The 24,309-nt window shown below is 42.0% G+C and overlaps 1 protein-coding gene across 2 annotated transcripts in view; it reads right to left on the reverse strand.

Moving 5' to 3' along the window:
• TTN (titin) overlaps positions 1-24,309 on the reverse strand; it is a 277,411-nt gene that overhangs the window by 28,454 nt on the left and 224,648 nt on the right. For both annotated transcript variants that reach the window (XM_084892040.1, XM_084892042.1), the window contains 12 exons: positions 24,005-24,202; positions 23,613-23,909; positions 22,935-23,522; positions 22,543-22,845; positions 5,328-22,433; positions 4,471-4,767; positions 3,775-4,362; positions 3,380-3,682; positions 2,967-3,263; positions 1,005-1,292; positions 595-894; positions 27-329 (listed from right to left, as the gene is read on the reverse strand). In XM_084892040.1, coding sequence (XP_084748166.1) covers positions 27-329; positions 595-894; positions 1,005-1,292; positions 2,967-3,263; positions 3,380-3,682; positions 3,775-4,362; positions 4,471-4,767; positions 5,328-22,433; positions 22,543-22,845; positions 22,935-23,522; positions 23,613-23,909; positions 24,005-24,202 — 20,868 coding nt within the window. The remainder of the gene's footprint in view (positions 1-26; positions 330-594; positions 895-1,004; positions 1,293-2,966; positions 3,264-3,379; positions 3,683-3,774; positions 4,363-4,470; positions 4,768-5,327; positions 22,434-22,542; positions 22,846-22,934; positions 23,523-23,612; positions 23,910-24,004; positions 24,203-24,309) is intronic.

A 24,309-nucleotide genomic window follows, 5' to 3' on the forward strand; every position in this document is an offset into this window, starting at 1 on the left:
AAGATGCTGCATTAATGAACACTTACCAACAGGATCAGCAGCTTTGTAGAAGTCAGATGGTTCAGAAAATGGACCCTGTCCAGCAGCATTTACAGCACAAACTCGGTATTGATAGTCGCTGTTCTCTATGAGTCCTGTCACTTTCTGTCTGGTGTCACGGATAGTCTCCTTTAAAACTTTAAACCATCCTAGACTCTTTTTGTCTCGTTTCTCAAGGAAATAGCCACTTATTTCATTACCACCATCTGTAACTGGTCTGTTCCAGACAACAGTCATTGAATTCTTGGTTATCTTTGTCACCTCTGGTATGCTTGGAGGCCCTGGTGTAACTAGAAAGGAAAAGAAAAATGAGCTCAAAGGATTGACATTACTGACATATTCTACCTTTCAATCTTCAAATCTTATCTAAGAATACTAGCTTCATTTATTATATTTTCCACCTTGTGAAGAGGATGATAATGTGAAGAGGTAGAATACAAAAAAAAAAATCAAAGTCATTCTAAGAAAGCATTGACAAGCTAGCAGAATAGCTTATATTTAGTTTTAGAATATTTCAGTTTTGGATTTCAGTTTTTTAATGAAATCATGTCTCACCAAATGCATTCTTTGCTATCACTGGATCAGATTCCAGTGGATCACCAATGCCGTATTTGTTCACGGCTCGAACCCGGAAAATGTACTCATTTCCTTTGATGATTTTGGTGGTGGTAATGATGCATTCTTCTAGATTTTCAGACACCATAGACCATACAACGCGGCTTGTTTCACGCTTTTCCACGATGTAGTGAGTGATTTTGGCACCACCGTCATCTGCTGGAGGCCGCCAGAGAAGAGTCATCTTTTCAGCAGTGACAGTCTTAAATTCAATTGGCCCACCTGGTGGTCCTGGTTTGTCTGTCAATGAAAGAACAAAATAATATGTTAGTAATTTTAAAAGGCTGTTATGTAAAATTACTAAGTTTTAGGCCAACAAAATACGATGTTGGCCTTTATTCAGTACCTACCAAGGATCTGTACTCTGATGGTGGCTGAGGCTGAGCCCATGGCATTCCTTAGTTTTAATTCATAGGTTCCACTATTAAGGCGACTTGCATCTTTGATGAGTATAGACGCAAGGTCAGTGGTATTTTCGACACACACCAGTGCATTGGTTTGTAATTCTTTATCATCTTTATACCACTCAATTGTAGGCTCAGGTTTGCCAGAAATGCCAGCTCTGAGTTTCACAGATGTACCTGCTCTGTATTTGACAACTTCTGTATATTCTAGAGGTAAATCAATTACAGGTCCACCTGAAGGAAAAACAGATGATAAATATTTAAAAGATCAAAAAGATGAAAAAAATAATTGTAATTACTTCAAAGTAAGCCATTGGCCTTTATTTAAAAATATATGGACACACATAGTAGTTATAATCCTATTTAGCCATTATTTTAAACATTCAAATGTTACAAGCTGCTCTTCTATCCCAAGTGAGTAAGAAAGATTAAGAGTAAGTTTTGTACCCCAATGACACTGCATCAATTGCACAGTGATTTAAATGCCTTTGAAATATATTTAAAAGTCTATTAGGTGTTTGATTCCAGTGTTTAAATTAGATATGCTAGTGAGAACATCATTGAAGAATAAGCATTATCCATTTTTCTTTCATGCTAGGCTCTCCTTTCTCTTTCTTTACCTCCTATCCTTTTTTATTTTCCCTTTTCAGTTTATTGGTGTGGGTGGTTCATGTCAGACTCTTGAAGTCTGAATTCTCTACTCAAAGAGCTACATGCTTCACTGGATAGATTTTCTGTGATGCTTCTTAGAATTTTTCCACCCCATTTATTTCTTTTTAAATTGATTTTAGAGACAGGAGGGAAGTGGGAGGGAAGGAGGAAAGTAGGGAGAGAGGAAAAGAGAGAAATATTTATGTGAAAAACATCGATTGGATCAACTGGTTACTTTGCCTTCTATGCCCTGGTCAGGGATTGAACCTGAAACAAGAGTATGTGCCCTGATCAGGAAGCTAACCTACAACATTTTGGTGTATAGGAGGACATTCCAACCAACTGAACCACACTGGCTAGGGCAATACTAACTAAGCCTGATCTTGCTTAGCTTCTGACATCAGATGAGTTTGGGCATGTTCTGGGTGGTATGGCCATAGATAGAACTTTGAGAAATAGAACTAAATCTGTCTTGATTCTTGGTCTCACAAGTACTGATTCAGTGTCCACAAAGCCTTATTCATAAAAAACCGCCCTGGGATTCTCAGCATGAGGATGAGAGTGGACACTAGAGGATCCTCCTTAAAAATGGGAAACTTAGAAAAACTATCACAGGATGCCTAACTCTGATGAAATTTTAAGTTTTAAACCATGGTTGAATTTAACAAACTACTTATTTTCTAGAATGGTCAAGTATGTGTATTTTGGACTGACAACAATGTATAATAGAGAGTTCAGGAGTTTGTTTGAATTTCCATCCTATCACTAATGAGCTTTTTGATGTTGGAGAAATTACATAAGACTCAAAACCTCAGTTTCTTTTCTGTAAAATGAGCTAATCTTAGGGCTGTTAGAACTAAGAGGGAGCATTCATGAAAAGTACTCAAATACTACCTAATACTACCATGAACACCTCTGTTTAGTTTTTCACATATTTAAGAAGAATATTTTCTGGATACTCAACCATGGTCTTAATTAACTCATACGACCAAAGAATCATAAAGGTTGAAGTTGGAAAGCCCTTTAGATATTCACGGCTCAAACCCAGAATATCTCCGGTTTTACAGTCAAGAGACCTGGGAGCTTAAAGAATTTTCCTTAGACTCCAGCTGGTTCTTCCTAAAACTGCCAGATAACATCTTCTAAAAATCAAACTAAAGTGTATACTAAAAATTATTCTATAGATTAAGGCCAAATGAATTAAAGATGACTATTGAGGTAACTGCTGTTGGGATTCAAAGTGCTAAAATTGCTTACCATAAGTATCGATGCATGTAACGGGGCCCACAACCTCAGATGGATTGCTGACGGAACCAACAGCATTTCTAGCAAAGACACGGAATTCATACTGCGAATTCTGAGTCAAGCCAGAGACAGTGAACTGAGTCTCAATGACATTGGTGAAGCTGGCTTTGGTCCACCTGCCATCTGGAAGATCTCGTCTTTCAACAATATAGCCTGTAATCTTGCTTCCTCCATCGAAAGCTGGTGGTTTCCATGAAAGGTTGACAGAATTCTTTGAAATATCAGTGATACGGACATTTCTTGGTGGTTCTGTGGTAACAAGAGAAAGCAGATCAGTAGCAAGCACTATGCCAACATTATTTGGCTTCGCAGAAACAAGACTTGCATTTTTAGTTATCAGAAGCATCTTTCTTGACAATACATACCACAGGCATCTATGGCAAGGACTGGCTCAGATGGGTGGCTGGGTTTTCCAATACCAGCAGCATTTTCTGCATACACTCTGAATTCATAAATAAGTCCAGCGCTGATTGTTGTGACTTTGAAGTGAGTTGTACGAATGACCATTTTGTTGACTTTTTGCCATAAAATACTGTTTCTGTCTTTCATTTCCAGGTGATAGCCTATAACTGCATTGCCTCCATTGGACACTGGTTCATGCCAGCCCACGGTGATGCTTTCTCGAGTAACATTATTGATCCATGGTGTAGATGGCGGTCCAGGTGTTGCTACAAAAGAGATAAATGCTGCAAGTTAATACAAACATTTAAAACATGTATGTAAGTGAAAACCGGGCTCTTTGCCAAAGTTGAGAACTTACTGTATGGTAGTTTGACAACCACACAAGCCGAATCTATGTGATCACTGATTCCAAAGCGGTTTTCTGCCTTGATGCGGAATTGGTATTCTTCTCCTTTGGTCAGTTTCATGACTTTAATCATGGTTCTTGCAACTGTGGCCGACACTTCAGTCCACACTGCTGTACTTGTCTCTCTCTTGAGCACAATGTAATTGGTAACGTTACTTCCACCATCGTACTGAGGTGGCTCCCATTTGAGAGTCACACTTTCTTCAGTTACATCACTGATTGCAATAGGGCCAGTTGGGGGACCAGGCCTGTCCAGCACAATGATGTTAATAAAAGCTTTGGTTGTTCCGCTGGAGTTGGCTGCTGTGATCTCATATCTTCCAGCATCAGCAGCAACGCTTTCTTTCAGATTGATGGTTAGGTTCTCAGCAGTAACTTCAGTATTAAATCTCATGGTAGCTTTCAGGGGTACACCATCTCTTGATAAGGTCACTTTGGGCAGTGGTTTTCCAGAAATTGGAATGTCAACTTTAAGGTTGGAACCAGCTCTAACATATACAGTCTGACTTGGGAAATTCTTCATGTCAATTTCAGGTGGTTCTAAAAAAAGAAGAGTATGGCAGATGAAGATGAAAACAAATTTCTAAAGATGGACTCAGAACAATGCACATAATTTCAAAATTTTCTTCTACATAATATTAGACATACCTAGTTGCTCCTTAACAAGAACAGGAAGAAGAAGCTCTCTTGGATCACTCAGACCAGCTTGGTTTTCAGCAAACACCCGGAAAAAGTATTCAGAGTTTTCCCTCAGACTAGAAACAACATGACGGGTTGTCTTTACCACGGCACATTTCACCCAGTTTTTCTGTCCTTTTTCTAGTGCTTCAACAAGATAGTGTACAATTCTGCTTCCACCATCGTGTTCTGGCTTCAACCAGGCTAGGGAAACACTATCTTTGGATACACTTGTTACTCCAAGTTTTTCAGGTGGGCTTGGTTTTTCTAAGAAAGCAAAATATCAAAGGAAAGGGAAGATTATTATAACATTTTAATCCATGCATATTCTTTCTGCATTGTCAAGAGAGAAAATTTTAAATGAAGGCCATATATCTACTCTGATTAGAGCCTTTCTTACTTTTTATAGGACCAGTTTGGCTTCTGAGCTTTTGCCATTCATTACATGTCATAGCATTAAAATTCAAATTAAGTGTCAAGTGACCAGATTAAAGCTAAAATCTATCATAGGTTTATCATGGGTATAACATTGAAAAAATATGATGATCAATCTTGTAATTCTTCATCATGTAATTCCTGCACACCTATGCTATTATACCTAGTCAAATTCAATTGTACTTAAATTTAACATACGTTATTCAGTTCTAGCTATATTACTTTCTACTTATATTTTTATCAAAAATTTTCTCTATTAGAGATTCCATTTTGTATGAATTGTTTGAGGTGTGAATGAAAAGCATTTAAGATTAAACAGTAATTAGAATGATTCACACTATTCCAGGAAAATTAATATGAATTTACAGATTTTCTTTGTTCTTAAAACATACCTGTTATTTTTACTCCTTCCTGTGTTTCAGCTGGTGCACCAACGCCAAACTCATTTTCTCCAAAGACTCTGAAGTAGTAGATCGCCCCTTCTTGTAGGTTGGTAACTTTGTAGGAGAGGCGGTTACAATTGTTGGTTACAGAGACCCACGCTTTCTTACTGGCCTCACGTTTTTCTATGTGGTAATTCTTCACTGGTGCTCCACCATCATTTTCAGGCACATCCCAGGATACCACAGCAGACTCTTTGGTGACATCATGTACAGAAATATTGGCTGGAGGACCAGGAGAATCTAAAACTTTGACAACTAAGGTCAGTGAAGCAGCATTCAAATGATTCTGAATTGTTAATGTGTATTTTCCAGAATCATTTCGGTTGGCATTTTCAATAGTAAGTGAGGTACGAGAGTCTGTGGAATCAATATAAGCTCGAAGGCGGAGGTCAGTGTCTGGTTTACTCCATGAGACATTGGGTATTGGTCTTCCTCGGAAAGGCACAGTCATGGTGAATGAGGAACCAGCCTTGACAATCAAGGTCTTCTTCATTTCACTGTCAAGATCAAATACAGGTTCTTCTTCTCTTTCTTTTGCTATCTGGGGATCAGAACTATCACTGGGATCACTAGCACCCATCTTATTGACAGATCTTACTCTGAAAATATATTCGGCTCCGGTTGTTAGTCCATTTATTGTATATTCTGTGCCTCTTAAGCTCTGAATGGCAACTGTCCAGTCAGTTTCATCGGATGTTTTGTATTCTACAGTGTATCCAGTTATTGGGGACCCACCATCAAATAAAGGTTTAACCCAGCTAATAGTTATATTTGTCTTGCCAAAGTCTACAATTTTCGGTTTGGATGGAGGAGATGGTAAGAACACTGGATCTTCTGCCCGAATTAAGGGAGAGGGTTCACTTGGAAGGCTTAGGCCAGCAGCGTTTTCTGCAAAAACCCTATACTCATATTCACATCCTTCACGGAGTCCTGTGGATTTCACTCTCAAATCATAAACTGGTTTCTTGTTTACACGCACCCATCGTAGACCATTTTTCTCTCGCCTTTCAATGATATATCCAGAGATCTCACTCCCTCCATCACTCTCAGGTCTCGACCAGCAAAGTGTCATGAACTCTTTGGTCACAGAGGTAATTTCCAAAGATGTGGGAGGACTTGGAACTGTAAATGGGTCTAGTGCCTTTACAGCCACACTCTCCAGGGGCTCACCAACACCATATTTATTAACACCTGTTACTCTAAAGATGTATTCATTGCCTTTGAGTAATTTGGTGATTTTACAGGATGTTGTCTTTAACTCTCCTTCACATATTGTCCATGCAAGGCGGCTTGTTTCACGTTTTTCAACAATGTAATGGTCGATACTTGCACCGCCATCTTCTTGGGGCGGTCCCCAGGAAAGAGAGCATTTCTCAGAGGTGAGGCCATTTATCTCAATCGGTCCTGCTGGTGGGCCAGGCTTATCAAGGACCTTGCAATTAACTGCCATAGACCGAGTTCCTGCAACATTCTTCAGTGTTAGTACATACTGCCCAGTGTCTCGTCTGACACAGTCTTTCACTGTTAATGCAGTATGAAAGTCCGTTGAGACAATCTCTGTTCTTGCCCTTTCTTCAACTTCTACACCATCCTTGGTCCAGGAAACTACTGGCAGAGGTCGCCCTGCAATGTCAGCATTTATCTTAAGGACTTCTCCAGCTTTGACAACAATAACATCTCGGAACTTGACATCCATCATAATTCTTGGAGCCTCAACATCGTCTTTAACTGTAATAGGTCCAGTGGATTCAGAGGGTTCACTAACTGAGTCAGCAGCATTCCTTGCAAAAACCCGGAATTCATAACGCTGATCTTCAGTAAGTTCAGTTACTTCAAAGTATGTTTCTTGTACGTTAGTAAAATTGCACTTCAGCCACCGGCCATCTGGTAGTTCTCTACGTTCAATAATGTATCCTGTGATCTTAGCTCCACCATCGTAACGTGGTTTAGACCATTTAAGTGACACTGATTTTCTTGTGATATTTGTGACTTCAGGTTGTCCAGGAGGGTCACAGGGATCTCGTGCAGGGACTGGTTCACAAGCTTTACTGCATTTGCCAATTCCAGCAATATTCACAGCATATACACGGTACTCATACATCAGTCCTTCATCAAGGCCGGAGACTTTCATTTGAGTGTTGGGGATGAGAATTTTATTTGCTTTTGTCCAAAGAATGCTGCTTCTTTCTTTATACTCAAGGTGATATCCAATTACTTGACTTCCTCCATCATTAACTGGTACTTGCCAGCTGACCAACATGGTAGATTTTGTGGCATGCACAACTTTAGGTGTACCAGGAGGCCCTGGGGGACTGAATGGATACTCTGCAACAACAGCTGGAGATTCACTGTAGGAGCTCTTTCCATAGCGGTTTTCTGCACAGACACGGAACTGATACTCACTCCCCGTAGTCAGACGCACTATTTTAATGGATGTTCTTGCAACTGCTTGTGAAACTACTTGCCATGTTGTGGAAGTAGTTTCTCTCTTTTCAACAATATAATTGCTAATTTGGCAGCCACCATCATATTCTGGAGGATTCCAAGAAATAGTTATATTGTCACAGCTAACCTCATCAATCTGTATAGGTCCTGGAGGTCCTGGTTTGTCAAGGACAATTACTGTAATAGGAACTGTTATGGAGCCAGCACTGTTTGAGACACATAATTCATAAGTTCCAACATCTTCCCTTGAAGCTTCCTTAATAGACAGTGATGTTACAGTCTTTGAAGAAGTAACGTTGACTCTGGTTGTCTCCTTAAGAATCTGGCCATCTTTTTTCCAGCTTATTGTAGCTTGAGGTCTTCCTTTGAATGGAATATCAATCTTAAGCTCGTCTCTAGCCTTTACATGGAAAGTATTGAAAGGAAGGTCAACTGAAGGCTCTATTTCAATATCCCTTGCAATTACTGGCACTCCGAGTTGTCTTGGATCACTTCTTCCTTTTTCATTAACTGCAGCTACCCTGAAGACATACTCTTCTCCTGTAGTTAGGCCAGATACAGTTGCTTCTAGAGTCTTAACTTGTGTGCAAGTGCTCCATTTCTCACTCCCTTTAGTCTGCATTTCAACTACATAACCAGTAATTTTGCTGCCACCATCACTTTCTGGTTTTTCCCACTTAATTGTAGCTGTGTTACGAGTCACATCAACAAGAGTTACTCTTCCAGGTGGGAGGGGTGGTTCAGAAGCTTTGATGGGCTCAGTTGTTTCAGCTGGCAAACCAATCCCATATTCATTGGACGCCAAGACTCGGAAGTAGTAAGAACATCCTTCTTGTAGATTTTCAATTTTAAAAGTGTTCTTAGTGCAATTGTTTGTCACGGTGGCATAGGCTTTCCTTGTAGCTTCTCGTTTTTCGACGATGTAGTTTGTAATCTTAGCTCCTCCATCAATAAGTGGTGGTTCCCAAGACAATGTCACCGAGTCTTTCTTCACTTCTCTTACAGTCAAATTCTCCGGGGCACTTGGCGAGTCAAGAACTCTGACATTAACAAAAGCTGTTTTGGAGCCACTGTTATTTTCCAGTGTCAGATTATACCGACCACTGTCAAATCTGGTAACATTATCAATGACCAACATTGTGTATGAGCTGGTCACCTCAATCTGGGCCCTCTCAGTGAGAATGGCATCAGCCTTTTCCCATTTAACTTCAGGTTCCGGTCGACCTTTGATAGTGACAAATAAGCGTAAAGTAGTACTTGCGCGGAGAATGACCACTTTTCTGAGGTCAGCATCAAGTTCTATTTCTGGTGGCTCTAGCCGATCTTTAGCAGCGACCGAACCAGGGATAGTTGCTGGTTCACCTACACCTTCAGAATTGATGGCACAAATACGGAAATTATATTCAGTGTTTTCTTTAAGCTCAGTCACTGTGAACTGCCTTCCTTGTAATCCTGTTGGTGGAGTGCAAGTTGTCCATTCATCAGCAGTGGCTTCTTTGACTTCAATAACATAGCCCTTGACAGGTGCGCCACCATCGTAAATTGGCTTATTCCATGCCAGGGAGACAGAGGACCTGGAAGTGTCTGTCACTTTTGGGTTACTTGGTGGACCGGGTGGGTACAAAGCATCACATGCGCGGTAGAAAACAGATGGCTCACTAGGTTCGCCCACACCAGCTGCATTTTCAGCTGCAACTCTGAATTCATAGGAATGACCTTCGGTGAGGCCAGTTACCCTCATTCGGAGGTCTGTCAGTGTTTTCTTGTTACACTTGATCCATCGGATGCCTTCCTTATCTCGTTTTTCAAGAATATAACCCTCAATTTCAGCACCTCCGTCATCCACTGGGCGGGTCCATGTTACCACCATAGAATCTTTGGTGATTGCTGAGACTTCAGGTGGTGAAGGAGGACCAGGTGGTTTATAAGGATTGCAGGCTATGACAGGCTCAGATTCCAAGGGCTCACCAACGCCATACTTATTAACAGCCATGACACGGAAAATATACTCATTACCGGGAAGAAGTTTAGTGACTTTGTAGTTAAGCGCCTGTACCTCAGTTGAAACCTGGGTCCAGGAAAGCCTGCTTGTCTCTCTCTTTTCAATGATGTAATGTGAAATATTAGCACCGCCATCTTGTAAAGGTGGATTCCATGCAAGGTAACATTTTTCAGCAGTAACCCCAGAAACTTTGAGAGGCCCTTCGGGAGGCCCTGGTCTGTCCAGTACCTTTACAGTGATTGGTATAGACTTTGTACCGCCTACATTGCTCAGTTTCAGAATGTATTGTCCTCCATCAGTACGGATACAGTCTTTGACAACAAGAGTTGTTTTCTGAATAGTAGATTTGATTTCCATCCTCACAGCTGTTTCTTCAATCTCTTTTCCATCTTTTAACCAAACAACATCAGGTATAGGTTTGCCGCGGATATCAGCTTCAAGGACAAAGGTTTCTCCTGCGTGAACAACGATGACATCTCTATATTTTGGATCCAGTGAGGCGTTTGGTGCATCAATTTCATCTCTTGCAGTAATGGCACCCGTGCTTTCAGATGGCTCACTGAAGTTACCAGCTGCATTTCTTGCAATTACTCTAAATTCATATCTTTGGTCTTCTACAAGTCCACTCACTGTAAATTCAGTTTCTAATACATTGGTAAAGCTGGCTTTCATCCAACGGCCATCAGGTAGGTCTTTCTTTTCCACAACGTAACCTGTTATTTTGCTACCACCATCATAGACAGGTTTCTTCCATGTTAGTGTGACACTGCTTCTTGTGATAACAATGGCTTCAGGGCGACCAGGTGGGTCACATGGATCACGAGCAACAAAACATTCGGACACTTTGCTAGGCTTACCGATGCCAACAATATTTTCAGCAGAAACTCTGAACTCATATTCAAGGCCTTCATCAAGCCCTGTTGTTTTGAATTTGGTATCTTGAATGGGACTCTTATTTAATTTGATCCATAAAATGCTGTTCTTTTCTTTCTGTTCAAGATGATACCCAATAACTTTGCTACCTCCATCGTTAACTGGCTCATGCCACTGAACAACCATTTGATCTTTTGAGATTGATGTCACAAAAGGAGTTCCAGGTGGTCCAGGAACTTTAAATGGATATTGTACAACAACTGGTTTAGAATCCAGAGAGGTACTTTTTCCATACCTGTTTTCAGCAAAAATTCTAAACTGGTATTCTGAGCCTGTTTTCAGTTTGCTTACTTTAATTGTTGTTCTTGCAACTGTTGCTGATACCATCTGCCAAGTGGTAGTGGTTGTATCACGTTTTTCTACAATGTAGTTGCTTATTTGGCAGCCACCAGTATAGGCTGGAGGTTCCCAAGAGATGACCACAAAATCTGCACTAACTTCATCAAACCGAACTGGTCCAACTGGAGGTCCAGGCTTTTCCAAAACAATAACGCTGAGATTTTCTGTTGCCTCACCAGCACTATTTGTTGCTGTTATGGTGTATTTTCCAAAGTCATCTTTGTTACTTTCTTTAATGTGCAAAATAGTGGAAGTAGCTGTTTCCTCAATATTTACTCTTGTTGTCTGTTTAAGAGTGTCACCATCTTTGATCCATGAAATTTTAGGTCTTGGTCGGCCAATAACTGGAATTTCGATTTTAAGATCTTCTCCAGCTTGGACAGTATATGTGTTAAATGGCAACTTAAGACTAGGTTGTATAGTCAAGTCCTTGGCTATGACCGGAACACCAAGCACTCTTGGATCACTTTTTCCCTTCTCATTGTAAGCCTTGACACGGAACTGATACTCTTGTCCAGAACTCAAACCAGTAACAACTGCATTACAGACTTTGGATTCAGCCACAACACTCCATTTTTCAGTTCCCTTGGGCTGCATTTCAACAACATACCCCAGGATTCTGCTACCACCATCATGTTCAGGTTTCTCCCACATAAGTGATGCACTGGTTTGAGACACATCAGTGAGTGTAACCTTTCCTGGTGGGGAAGGAGGTTCAGCAGCTTTCACAGCATCAACAGTTTCTACTGGAACACCAACTCCAAATTCATTTTCAGCCATAACTCTAAAGTAATAAATGGATCCTTCTGTAAGGTTCTCAACTTTAAAGTTTGTTTTGTTGCATTTATTGCTCACATTAGCATAAGCTTTTCTGGTTGACTCACGTTTGTCAATAACATAGTTCTTGATCTTTGAACCTCCATCAATGATGGGTGGTTCCCACACCAGGATGACAGAGTCTTTTTTCACTTCTTTGACTGTCAAATTCTGTGGTGGTCCTGGGGTATCCAGAACTTTCACAGTCACAAAAGCAGATTTAGATCCACTGCTGTTTTCCAGCTTGAGAATATATTTCCCAGCATCATTTCTATCACAGTTATCTATTGATAGATGGGTATAGTTTTCTCCCTTTTCAATTTGAACCCTATCTGTGAATTCACCTTCCTCTCGAGACCAAGTGATCTCAGGTGTTGGACGGCCTTTGAATGGGATGTGAATTCTGGCAGATCCACCAGCTCTCACAACAATCCCTTTCCTTAATTCAGAATCAAGGTCAAGTTCAGGTGCTTCAAGTTTATCTTCTGGTTTCACAGTACCAGGAACTGATGTAGCCTCACCTAAGCCAATTTTATTGAGGGCACAGACTCGTATTTTATACTCTTGGTGTTCAATGAGTTTTGAAATTTCAAATCGAGTGGCTTTCAGGCCAGTTGGTGGAGTAACTATTTGCCATTCCTCTTCATCTGCTTTACAGATTTCCATTACATATCCCAGGATCTCACTGCCACCGTCATAGATGGGTTTACCCCAGGCAACTGTAATTGAATTTTTAGTGGTGTCTACAGCATGTACATTGGTGGGTGGGCCAGGTTTAAACACAGGATCACAAGCCTTATAATAAACTGTCGCTGGACTTGGTTCTCCAACTCCAGCAGCATTTTCTGCAGAGACTCGGAATTCGTACTCATGATCTTCTGTTAATCCTGTCACTCTTAGACGCAAATCTGTAATGCGGCGTTTATTACATTTTATCCACCTGATGCCACTTCTGTCTCTTTTCTCTACAATGTAACCTATAATCTCACTTCCACCATCACTATCTGGACGGTTCCAACAGACAGTCATGGAGTCCTTGGCAATGTTCGTGACTTCCAGGCTTTTTGGTGGTCCAGGGAGCACAAATGGATTTTTCATTAGTACTGGTGCAGATTCCAAAGGCTCTCCAACACCATATTTGTTGACAGCCATTATACGGAAAATATATTCATTTCCTTCTAAGAGTTTGGTTACTTTCAAAGAATTGGTCACAACTTGGGAACCAACCACAGTCCAGGCAAGCCGACTGGTTTCTCTCTTTTCAACAACATAGTGAGAAATGTCACTGCCACCATCTTGCAGTGGTGGAGACCATGTTAAAGTGCATTTTTCAGCAGTGACTCCAGTAACCTGAACTGGTCCTTCTGGAGGTCCCGGTCTATCTAACACTTTCACATTTACCGGGAATGACTTAGAACCTGCAACATTAGAGGCTCTTAAAATATACTGTCCACCATCAATTCTAATGGCATCCTTTATAATAAGTAAAGCCTTGAAATCTGTGTTTTTTATTTCACATCTAGCAGATTCTTCAACTTCTTTATCTCCCCTTAACCACTCAATGGTAGGCAGTGGCTTTCCATGGACATCAGCCTCAAGTCTGAATGTTTCTCCGGCATTCACCACAATTGTGTCTCTGAATTTCGGGTCCATTGAAATTCGTGGGAGTTCAACCTCATCCTTGGCAGTTATCGGTCCGGTACTGTCAGAGGGTTTACTTACTGTACCAGCTGCATTCTTTGCAATGACTCTGAATTCATATCTTTGATCTTCAGTAAGACCTGACACGGTAAATTGAGTTTCAATAACATTCGTGAAACTAGCTTTCATCCAACGACCCTCGGGCAAATCACGTTTTTCTACAATGTAACCTGTAATCATACTTCCACCATCATATACGGGTTTGGTCCATTGTAAAGTGATCTCATTTCTTTTAACAATGATTGCTTCCGGGGTTCCTGGTGGGTCACAGGGATCTCTGGCTACGTAGCATTCAGAATTCTTGCTTGCTTTGCCTACACCAACAATATTTTCAGCATAAACTCTGAATTCATATTCAATGCCTTCTTCAAGATTGACTGCTTTAAACTGGGTGTCATGAATAATAGTTTTGTTGACTTTTGTCCACAAAATACTATTTCTTTCCTTTCTTTCAAGGTGGTAACCTATAACTGGGCTTCCGCCATTATTGATTGGTTCATGCCACTGTACAACCATGGAATCTTTGGAAATGGCTGTGACAAATGGTGTGCCTGGAGGGCCAGGTTCTTTGTAGGGATATTGAGCTACAATTGGACTAGAGTCCAAAGCAAAGCTTTGTCCATATCTGTTCTCAGCAAATATTCTGAATTGGTATTCCGTACCGGTTTTCAGTTTGGTTACTTTGAGTGTGGTTCTGGCAACAGTAGCAGAAACAACTTCCCATACCGTAGTGGTTGTATCTCTTTTCTGAACGATGTAGTTGGTTATCTGGCAACCCCCGGTATATAATGGAGGCTCCCAAGATAATGTAATACTTTCAGCACTGACGTCATCAAATTTAACAGGTCCCTTTGGAGGATCAGGTTTATCTAGAGTTATAATTTCAATGGATGCTGTTTTCTGACCAACAATATTAGCAACTGTGATTCCATACTGTCCACCATCATCCTTATGAGCTTCTTTAATACTGATTACAGTGAGGTCAAGTGAATCTGTAACATTTATTCTTGTAGTCTGCTTCAGTGGAGCACCGTCTTTAGTCCATGTAATGGTTGGCTTAGGACGTCCAGAAATTGGCACTTCTATTTTCAAATCGTGTCCAACCTGTACACTATAATTATTGAATGCAGGTCTTACATCTGGTTCAATGACCAGATCTTTGGCAACTATTGGAACTGCAAGGGACCTAGGATCACTTCTCCCCTTTTCATTTACAGCAACAACTCTAAAAAGATATTCTTCTCCCTGAGTTAGGTTGGTAATTACTGCTTCAAGGGACTTGACTCGTGCACACTCTGACCATTTCTCACTGTGTTTCGCTTGCATTTCCACAATATACTGAATTATTTTACTGCCACCATCATGTTCAGGCTTTGTCCAACTCAAGGAGACACTGTTTCTGGTGACATCATCCACAGTTATTTTTCCTGGAGGTTGTGGGACTTCTGCAACCTTAATTGGATCAGCAGTGCGGGCAGGAAGGCCAATACCATACTCATTCTCAGCTGTGACTCTAAAGTAATAACTGCAACCTTCTTGGAGCTGATCGATTTTCCAAGAATTCTTATGGCAATTTGTTACAACTGCAGCATACGATTTTCTTGTGGCTTCGCGTTTCTCAACAATGTAATTTTTTATTTTTGAGCCACCATCCAGCAAAGGAGGCTCCCATGTAATTGATACTGAGTCTTTTGTAATTTCTGTGACTTTCAGGTTCACAGGTGGACTTGGTGTGTCTAGGACTCTCACAGTAACAAAGGCAGACTTTGTTCCACTGCTGTTTTCTAAGGTGAGTGTATATTTCCCACTGTCATATCGGTTGACATTGTCAAGAACCAGGGAGGTGAAACTGCTAGTGACATCAATTATAGCTGCATCTCGGATTTCACCGTCCATTTTCCCCCATTTCACTTCCGGTGTAGGACGACCTTTAATAGGAACAAATAGCCTTAAGGAGCCACCTGCCCTTATATTTATAATTTTTCTTAGTTCTAGGTCAAGATCAATGTCTGGTGCTTCCAATTTTTCTTCCACTAGAACAGGTCCAGGGACATCAGCATGTTCTCCAACGCCAGCTTTATTAACAGCACAGATGCGGAAGTTGTACTCATGCTTTTCCAACAGCTTCTCAACTTCTAAGTTTGTTCTATTGATTCCAGTTGGGGGAGTGCACATTGTCCATTCACCAACACTCACATCACATTGTTCAACGATGTATCCTTGAATTTCACAGCCACCATCATATATGGGTTTGCTCCAAGAAAGGAAGACAGAAGACCTGGTAATATCTGTGACTTTTGGATTGTTTGGGGGTCCCGGTTTGTAAATGGGATCACAAGCCTTCTGGTAAGCAGAAGGTGGGCTTGGTTCACTAAGTCCAGCAGCATTCTCAGCTGACACTCTGAATTCATAACTGTGATTTTCTATGAGTCCAGTTACCCTCAAGCGCAATTCCCCAATCAAACGTTTGTGGCATCTTGTCCATCGAATGCCCTCTTTATCTCGCTTTTCAAGAACATATCCAAGAATTTCACTGCCACCATCAGAAGCTGGCCTTTCCCATACAACAATCATGGAGTCCTTGGTCACTGCCGTGATTTCTGGAGCCTTTGGTGCATCTGGCACTACAAATGGATTCTTGGCAATTACTGGCTCAGATTCAAGAGGTTCGCCAACACCATATTTGTTCACAGCCATTATACGAAACATATATTCATTGCCTTCAAGAAGCTTAGTCACCTTGCAGCTGAGAGTTTGCACATTGGCATCAACCACAGTCCAAACTAAGCGGCTGGTTTCTCTCCTTTCCACAATATAATTGATGATATCACTCCCACCATCCTGTAGTGGGGGTTTCCAAGCCAGTGTGCATTTTTCTGCTGTAACTCCTGTAATAACAACAGGTCCTTCAGGTGGCCCTGGTTTATCAAGAACTTTGACATTTACAGTAACTGATCTCTCGCCTGCAACATTTTTGGCCGTCAGTATGTAATTTCCACTGTCAACACGTACTGCATCCTTTACACTGAGACTGGTGGCAAAGTCAGTGCTCTTTATTTCTAATCGGTTTGTATTTGATAGCTCCTGATCACCTTTTATCCATTGAATGGTTGGTATTGGTTTGCCACGAACATCTGCATCAATCTTGAAGAATTCACCAGCATGGACCACAATTGTTTCTTTGAATTTGGGATCCATACTTATTCGTGGTGGATCTACCTCATCTCTTGCTGTTATTGCTCCTGTGCTTTCTGATGGCTCGCTCAACACACCTGCAGCGTTTCGAGCTATAACCCGGAACTCATATCTATGATCTTCAACTAGGCCAGTTACTTCAAATTGAGTGTCAATGACATTTGTAAAACTAGCTTTCATCCAACGGCCTTCTGGTAGTTCTTTCTTCTCAACAATATAACCAGTGATCTTGCTTCCGCCATCGTAGGTGGGTTTTTTCCACTGAAGAGTCACAGAATTCCGTGTGACAATTATGGCCTCTGGCCGTCCTGGTGGATCACATGGGTCACGAGCTACGTAGCATTCTGACACTTTGCTTGGCTTGCCAATGCCCACAATGTTCTCTGCAGAGACTCTAAATTCATATTCAATGCCTTCCTCAAGGCCAGTTGTTTTAAACTTGGTTTGAGGAATAGGCGTTTTATTCAACTTAACCCAGAGGATGCTATTTCTTTCCTTGCGTTCTAGATGATAGCCAATGACTTTGCTACCTCCATCATTGACTGGCTCGTTCCATCGAACTTCCATGCTGTCCTTGGAGGAGAGCGTTACAAATGGTGTGCCAGGAGGACCAGGAACTTTGAATGGATACTGGGCTACAATAGGCTCTGAATTGAGGTAGGTGCTCTTTCCATATCTGTTTTCAGCAGCAATCCTAAACTGATATTCACATCCAGTCTTCAATCTGCATGCTTTTATTGTTGTCCTTGCAACAGTAGCTGACACAATTTGCCAGGTGGTTGTGGAAGTGTCCCGTTTTTCTACGATGTAATTATTGATAGAACTTCCACCATCATATTTAGGTGGGCCCCAGGAAAGAGTAATACTATCAGCCGTCACTTCATCTATTTTAACTGGTCCTGTTGGAGGCCCTGGTTTGTCAAGAACAACGATATTAAGAATTTCAGTGGCTTCACCAGCTGAGTTCGTCAGTTTAACTGTGTAATGTCCAACATCTTCTCGGCAGGCTTCCTTTATTGTCAATAATGAATTATTTTCTGTGCTCTCTGCATTTACTCTAGTTGTCTGCTTCAGTGGCACCTCATCTTTAAGCCAGGTTACAGCCGGTGGAGGACGTCCAATGAATGGAACATCAACTTTTAGGTCTTCACCTGCCAGTACCGAAAAAGTATTGAAGAGGAGTTTGAAAGCTGGTGGAATGACAAGATCTTTGGCAATTACTGGCACACTCAGTTGTCTAGGATCACTGATGCCCTTTTCATTCTGAGCTGAAACACGGAAAGAGTATTCTTCACCCTGAATTAATCCAGTTATAGTAGCTTCAGTGACTTTGACTGTGGCACACGTGACCCATTTGTCACTGCCTTTGCTCTGCATCTCTACAATATAGCCTAGAATTCGGCTGCCTCCATCATGCTCTGGTTTCTCCCAAGAAAGCGACACGCTGTTTCTTGTGACATCCACCAGAGTTATTTTTCCTGGAGGAAGAGGTCTCTCTGATGCTTTCACAGATTCTGCAGTTTCAGCAGGCAGCCCGATGCCATATTCATTTTCAGCAAGAACCCTGAAATAGTAACTACAGCCTTCTTGAAGCTGGTCTACCTTCCAGGAAGTCTTGTGGCAATTTATTGCAACAGTTGAATATGCTTTTCTTGTTGATTCCCGCTTTTCAACAATGTAGTTCTTTATTTTCGAACCCCCATCCAGGAGAGGAGGCTCCCATGTCAACGTGACAGATGTCTTAGTGACCTCCTTCACCTTAAGATCCTGTGGAGGGCCTGGTGTATCCAGGACTCTAACATTGACAAATGCAGATTTGCTGCCTGAGCTGTTTTCTAAGGTGAGTATGTATTTGCCACTGTCGAATCTGTTTACGTTTCCAACAACAAGCAGGGTATAAGAGCTTGTGGAGTCAATGCTAGCTTTATCCAGAGATTCTCCATGTTCCCGGCTCCACTTCACCTCAGGCGCGGGCCTGCCTTTGATTGGAACAAAAAGTCTCAGGGTACAACAAGCTCTTATGGTAACAACTTTGCGCAGCTCAGCATCCAGCTCAATCTCTGGAGGCAGCAACCGGTCTTCAGCCTTTGGAGTTCCAGGAACAAGTGCAGGTTCTCCAATCCCTTCAGAGTTCATGGCATAGATTCGGATTTTATACTCCTGATTCTCTACGAGATTGGTGATGGTGTAAGAAGTTGCCTTGAGTCCAGCTGGTGGAGTGACAATCTGCCATTCATCTTCCTCCGGAAGGGCAATCTCCACCATATACCCAGTGATTTCTGAGCCACCATCATAGATGGGTTTATTCCAAGCAATTGAAATGGATGACCTGCTTGAATCTAGAACACGTGGGTTACCTGGTGGGCCAGGTTTAAACACAGCGTCACAAGCCTTATAATATGGACTGGTAGAGCTTGGTGCACTAATTCCAGCAGCATTCTCAGCCATAATCCTGAACTCATATTCATGCCCTTCAGTCAGTCCAGACACTTTAAATCTTAAATCAGTAACAGTTTTTTTGTTGCATTTCACCCAGCGTTGCCCAGCTTTATCACGCCGTTCCACAATATAGTTTATGATTTCACTTCCACCATCAGAATCAGGATGTCCCCAGCAGACAACCATTGAATCTTTAGTGATAGTTGTGACTTCAGGGTTTTTGGGTGGGTCAGGGGGTCCATAAGGATCCACTGCAAGCACAGGTTCTGATTCCAGTGGCTCTCCGACTCCATATTTATTTACTGCCATAACGCGGAAGATGTATTCATTGCCTTTCAAAAGTTTAGTAACCTTTAGTTTTGTTACTTGGACTTCTGCGGCTACATTTGTCCATGCCAGTCTGCTGGTTTCACGTTTCTGAACGACATAATGATCAATTTTGGCACCTCCATCATCCAGTGGAGGCAACCAGGACAATACACATTTTTCTGATGTCACATCGGATACAACTAATGGTCCTTCCGGTGGGCCTGGTCTATCAAGAACTTTGACATTGAAAATATGTTTGGCAAAACCCCCAGGATTAGTTGCTGTGAGGATATAGGCACCACCATCCCTTCTTGATGAGTCCTTGTTTACCAGATTAGTAGAGAAATCTGCAATTTTTATTTCTAATTTCGCTGTGCCTTCCAGCTCCTTTCCATCTTTGGTCCATTCCATTGTTGGAGGAGGGCGACCCGAAACATCAGCTTCCAGCTTGAATGCTTCACCTGCTTTCAGTATAATTGTGTCCTTAAATCTAATATCCACCATGATCCTTGGTGCTTCAATGTCATCCCTGCATGTGATAGCATCTGATGGCTCCGATGGCGGACTAATAGCACCAGCAGCATTTTTGGCAATCACGCGAAATTCATATGCAGCATCTTCTGTTAGGCCACTGACTGTAAATTCATTCTCCAAAATGTTGCTGAAGTTGGCCTTCAGCCACCGTCCATTAGGAAGGTCTCTCTTTTCAACTATGTAACTAGTAATTTTAAAGCCTCCGGTATATTCAGGCTTAGCCCACTTAAGTGTCACGGTGTGTCTAGTAATATTAAGAGGAACTGGTTTCCCAGGTGGGTCGATGGGATCCAAAGCAAGCATGGGTTCAGATGGCTTGCTGGGTTTGCTTTTGCCTGCCATGTTTTCTGCAATCACTCGGAACTCATAAGCAATACCGTCTGTAAGTCCAGTTGATTTGAAAATGTTGCCTGGTACTAATGCTTTGCTCACAGTCTGCCAGAGTATACCATTTCGTTCTTTTCTTTCAATGTGGTATCCTAAAATGGGGCTTCCACCGTCAGAGAGAGGCTCATGCCAGCTAATTGTCATTGAGTCCTTGGTAACTGCAGTTACCTGAGGGGTACCAGGAGGCCCAGGAACCTTGAATGGATAATTGGCAACTACTGACGCAGATGTGATGCCTGGTCCAACTCCATATCTGTTTTGAGCTTTTACCCGGAATTGATATTCCACTCCGGTAGTAAGGCGGGTGGCTTTATAGGTAGTGCGTATAACAGTGCTGGCTAATTCAGTCCATGTAGTACTGTCAGTCTGTCGTACTTCTATTACATAGTTGCTTATTGGTACACCTCCATCGTTCTCAGGTGGGTCCCAAGAGAAGGTTACAAAATCAGATGAAACTTCATCGAATTTGATTGGTCCAGTAGGTGGTCCTGGAATATCATGGACTTGAATGGTGATGACATCACCAACCTCTCCTACAATGTTCCTTGCAGTTAATGGATAGGGCCCACTATCACTTCTCACACACTCACTGATATTTAAGATGGTTGACGTTGCCGTATTTTCAACATTAACTCTCTGTGTCTGTTTAAGAATCTGGTCTCCCTTTTTCCATGTCACTGTGGGCTTTGGTCGACCAAGCACTGGGATTTCTACTTTGATGTTGTCACCAGCTCTGGCAATGACTAATTTCTGATAAATGCCACGGAGATCCAATTCCGGGAGCATTGTCTGCTCCTTGACAATGACAGGTCTGCTTTCTCTAGGGGCACTTCGCCCTGCACTGTTCACTGCCATCACTTGGAAGGTATACTCCTCCCCCTCAGTGAGATTCCTTACCACACACTCTAACCCTTTCACGGTTGTAATGTGGGTCCACTGATCAGAGCCTTTTCTTTGGGCTTCAATCACATAGCCAGTGATCTTACTGCCACCGTCATGTTTTGGTTTGGGCCATGCCAGGCTGACCGTGCTCTTGGTTATGTCCATGATGTTCAGACTTTCTGGAGGTAGAGGTGCTTCGGAGGCTTTCACAGGTTCTGTTGTTTCTGTTGGGACACCAATTCCATATTCATTCTCTGCCATCACTCTGAAGAAGTATTCACATCCTTCAGTCAAGCCGGTGACTTTATATGTGCACTTATGGCACTTAGTGGAGACTGTGGTGTAAGATTTTCGCGTTGCTTCTCGCTTCTCCACAATATAGTTTGTTATACGGGAGCCCCCATCTACCAGAGGGAGGTCCCACTGCAGGGTGACACTGTCCTTTGTGATGTCAGTAGGCCTCAGGTTAAGGACGGGTCCTGGTGTATCCAAGACTCTGACATTGACAAAGCCACTTTTCTTCCCAGCAGGATTTTCGATGGTCATCACAAATTTACCAGTGTCATATCTGTTACATTCTGGGATAATCAGAAGAGTGAATGATTCTGTGTTTTCAATGTTTGCTCGGGTGTTAAGGTTGATATCATCTTTGGTCCATGTCACTTCAGGAGCAGGGCGGCCTTTGATTGGCACAAATATTCTAATACTGAGTCCTGCTCTAACAACAAGGGTTCTTCGAAGCTCAGCATCTAGTTCGAAATCAGGAGCCATTTCCCTGTCCACAATTTCTACATCTGGAACCAGTGCTGGCTCCCCAACACCTGCATCATTGATGGCACTGATTCTAAAATTGTATTTTTCTTTAGTCTGAAGATCAGGGACAACAAACTGAGTGATTCTGAGGGCAGTTCCTGTGGTATCTTTTATCCAGGCGTCCTCTCCTACTTTTTGATGCTCTACAATATAGCCAGTGATTTCAAGTCCACCGTCATAATGAGGCTTGCCCCATGCTAAAGAAGCAGATTTCTTCGTAGTATCGGTGACACGTGCATTTGAAGGTGGTCCTGGAGGATCTGAAAGGAAACCAAGACACAAAAATATATATTAAGAGTTTGACTTAGCTAAATTATATAAAATATTTGCACCCTCAAAGGAGCTGTGTTGAAAAAGGTGAATACTAACATGCTGCATCTTTCATTAAAACCATATTCGAAGCCTCACTAGGTGGACCAATTCCTGCTCTGTTTTCTGCACTGACGCGGAATTCGTAGCTGTTGCCTTCTTGAAGTCCTGTGACTTTGCATCTGAGGTCGGACACTGGTGTCTTGGTTGCTCTCACCCATCGCAAGCCTTTCTTTTCTCTCCTTTCCACATGATATCCTGTGATCTCACTACCACCGTCATCAGCTGGTCTTTTCCAAGTGACAGTGGCGGTGTTTTTAGTGACATTCGATACCTCTGGTTTTTCAGGAGGGCCAGGGGGACCTGAAAAGGAAGCAAATGTATGAGAAACCCTGTTTCCTAAACTCTGCCATCAGTATTAACAGATCAATTCCCTCACATGCTGTACATACCAAATCTGTCCACCATTTTGACAGGTTCAGACTCTACAGGTTCTCCTTTGCCATACTGGTTTACAGCCGAGACCCGGAAGAGGTACTCATTTCCTTGGATAAGTTTGGTTGCCACATGCCTGCAAGACTGAAGATCTTCAGCAACCACTGTCCACAAGAGTCGGCTGGTTTCCCTCTTTTCAAGCACATAGGACTTAATTGGTGAGCCGCCATCTTCCAAGGGAGGTGTCCATGTCAGCGTTGCTTTTTCAGAAGAAACATTACTGATTTCAATGGGACCTGGGGGACCAGGTACATCGAGAACGGTTACCTTCACGTGTTCCTCCTTCGTGCCAAAAGGATTGGTAGCGGTGATGGTGTATTCACCAGCATCTTTCCTAGTGGCATACTTGACTGCAAGCATGGAAGATGTTGGGGTGGAAGTGATCTTAACGACATCTGACAGTCTAATATCTTTTCCTGCCTTGGACCAGCTTGACTTTGGAAGAGGTTTGCCAAGAATGCTAATGGCACTCAAAACAATGGTCTCTCCGGCTTTCACTGTTAGCCCATCTTTTATTGTAGGATCAAGGACAATGGTTGGTGCCTCTGCAAAGGAAAAAAAAATTAAATTTTAATCAGAAGAGTAAGGAGGCTTAAGTTGATGTTTTATGTGCACAAAAAGTAAATTAGACCTACCATATTCGTCCTTGCAAATAATGGTTCCTGTACTTTCTGATGGAGCACTGATAGCACCTGCTGTATTCTTTGCTCTAATCCTAAATTCATATTTTCCACCTTCCACAAGGTCAGTCACAGTAAAGGCACAATCAGGGACATTAACATGGTTAGCTTTCATCCAAGATTTGGAGGGTAGGTCCCGCTTCTCCACTATGTATCCAGTCAACTTATGACCACCATCATATTTGGGCTCAGTCCAAATGAGAGTCACCGAGTTCCTTGTTACACTGATAACCTCAGGCTTGCCAGGAGGATCTAAAACATGGGGAGGGGAAGAGAGTCAAATACCACGGCTTTTTTTTTTTTCATGCAGAAAATGCACCTGGGTTTTCCTTCATATAATGACTTACCAATGGGATCAAGAGCTACGACTGGCTCTGATGGCAGGCTTGGCTTGCCTACTCCTGCTAAGTTGATTGCCATCACTCGGAATTCATATTCCAGACCTTCAGTTAATCCTGTCACTCTGAACTCTTTCATCCTAATAGGAGTCTTGCTAGCTCTCTTCCACAAAAGGCTGTTTCTTTCCTTGAACTCGATATGATACCCTACAAGAGACCCAATGAAGTGTCAATTCAGATAGAACTTCCAAATGTAGCCTGTTTTTGCTCAAATAACTTATATATGGATATGTGAGATAATCTTTCTTGCTAAC

Source organism: Pipistrellus hanaki (assembly GCF_964339955.1).
Source record: "Pipistrellus hanaki genome assembly, chromosome: 8".
Taxonomy (NCBI): Eukaryota; Metazoa; Chordata; class Mammalia; order Chiroptera; family Vespertilionidae; genus Pipistrellus; species Pipistrellus hanaki.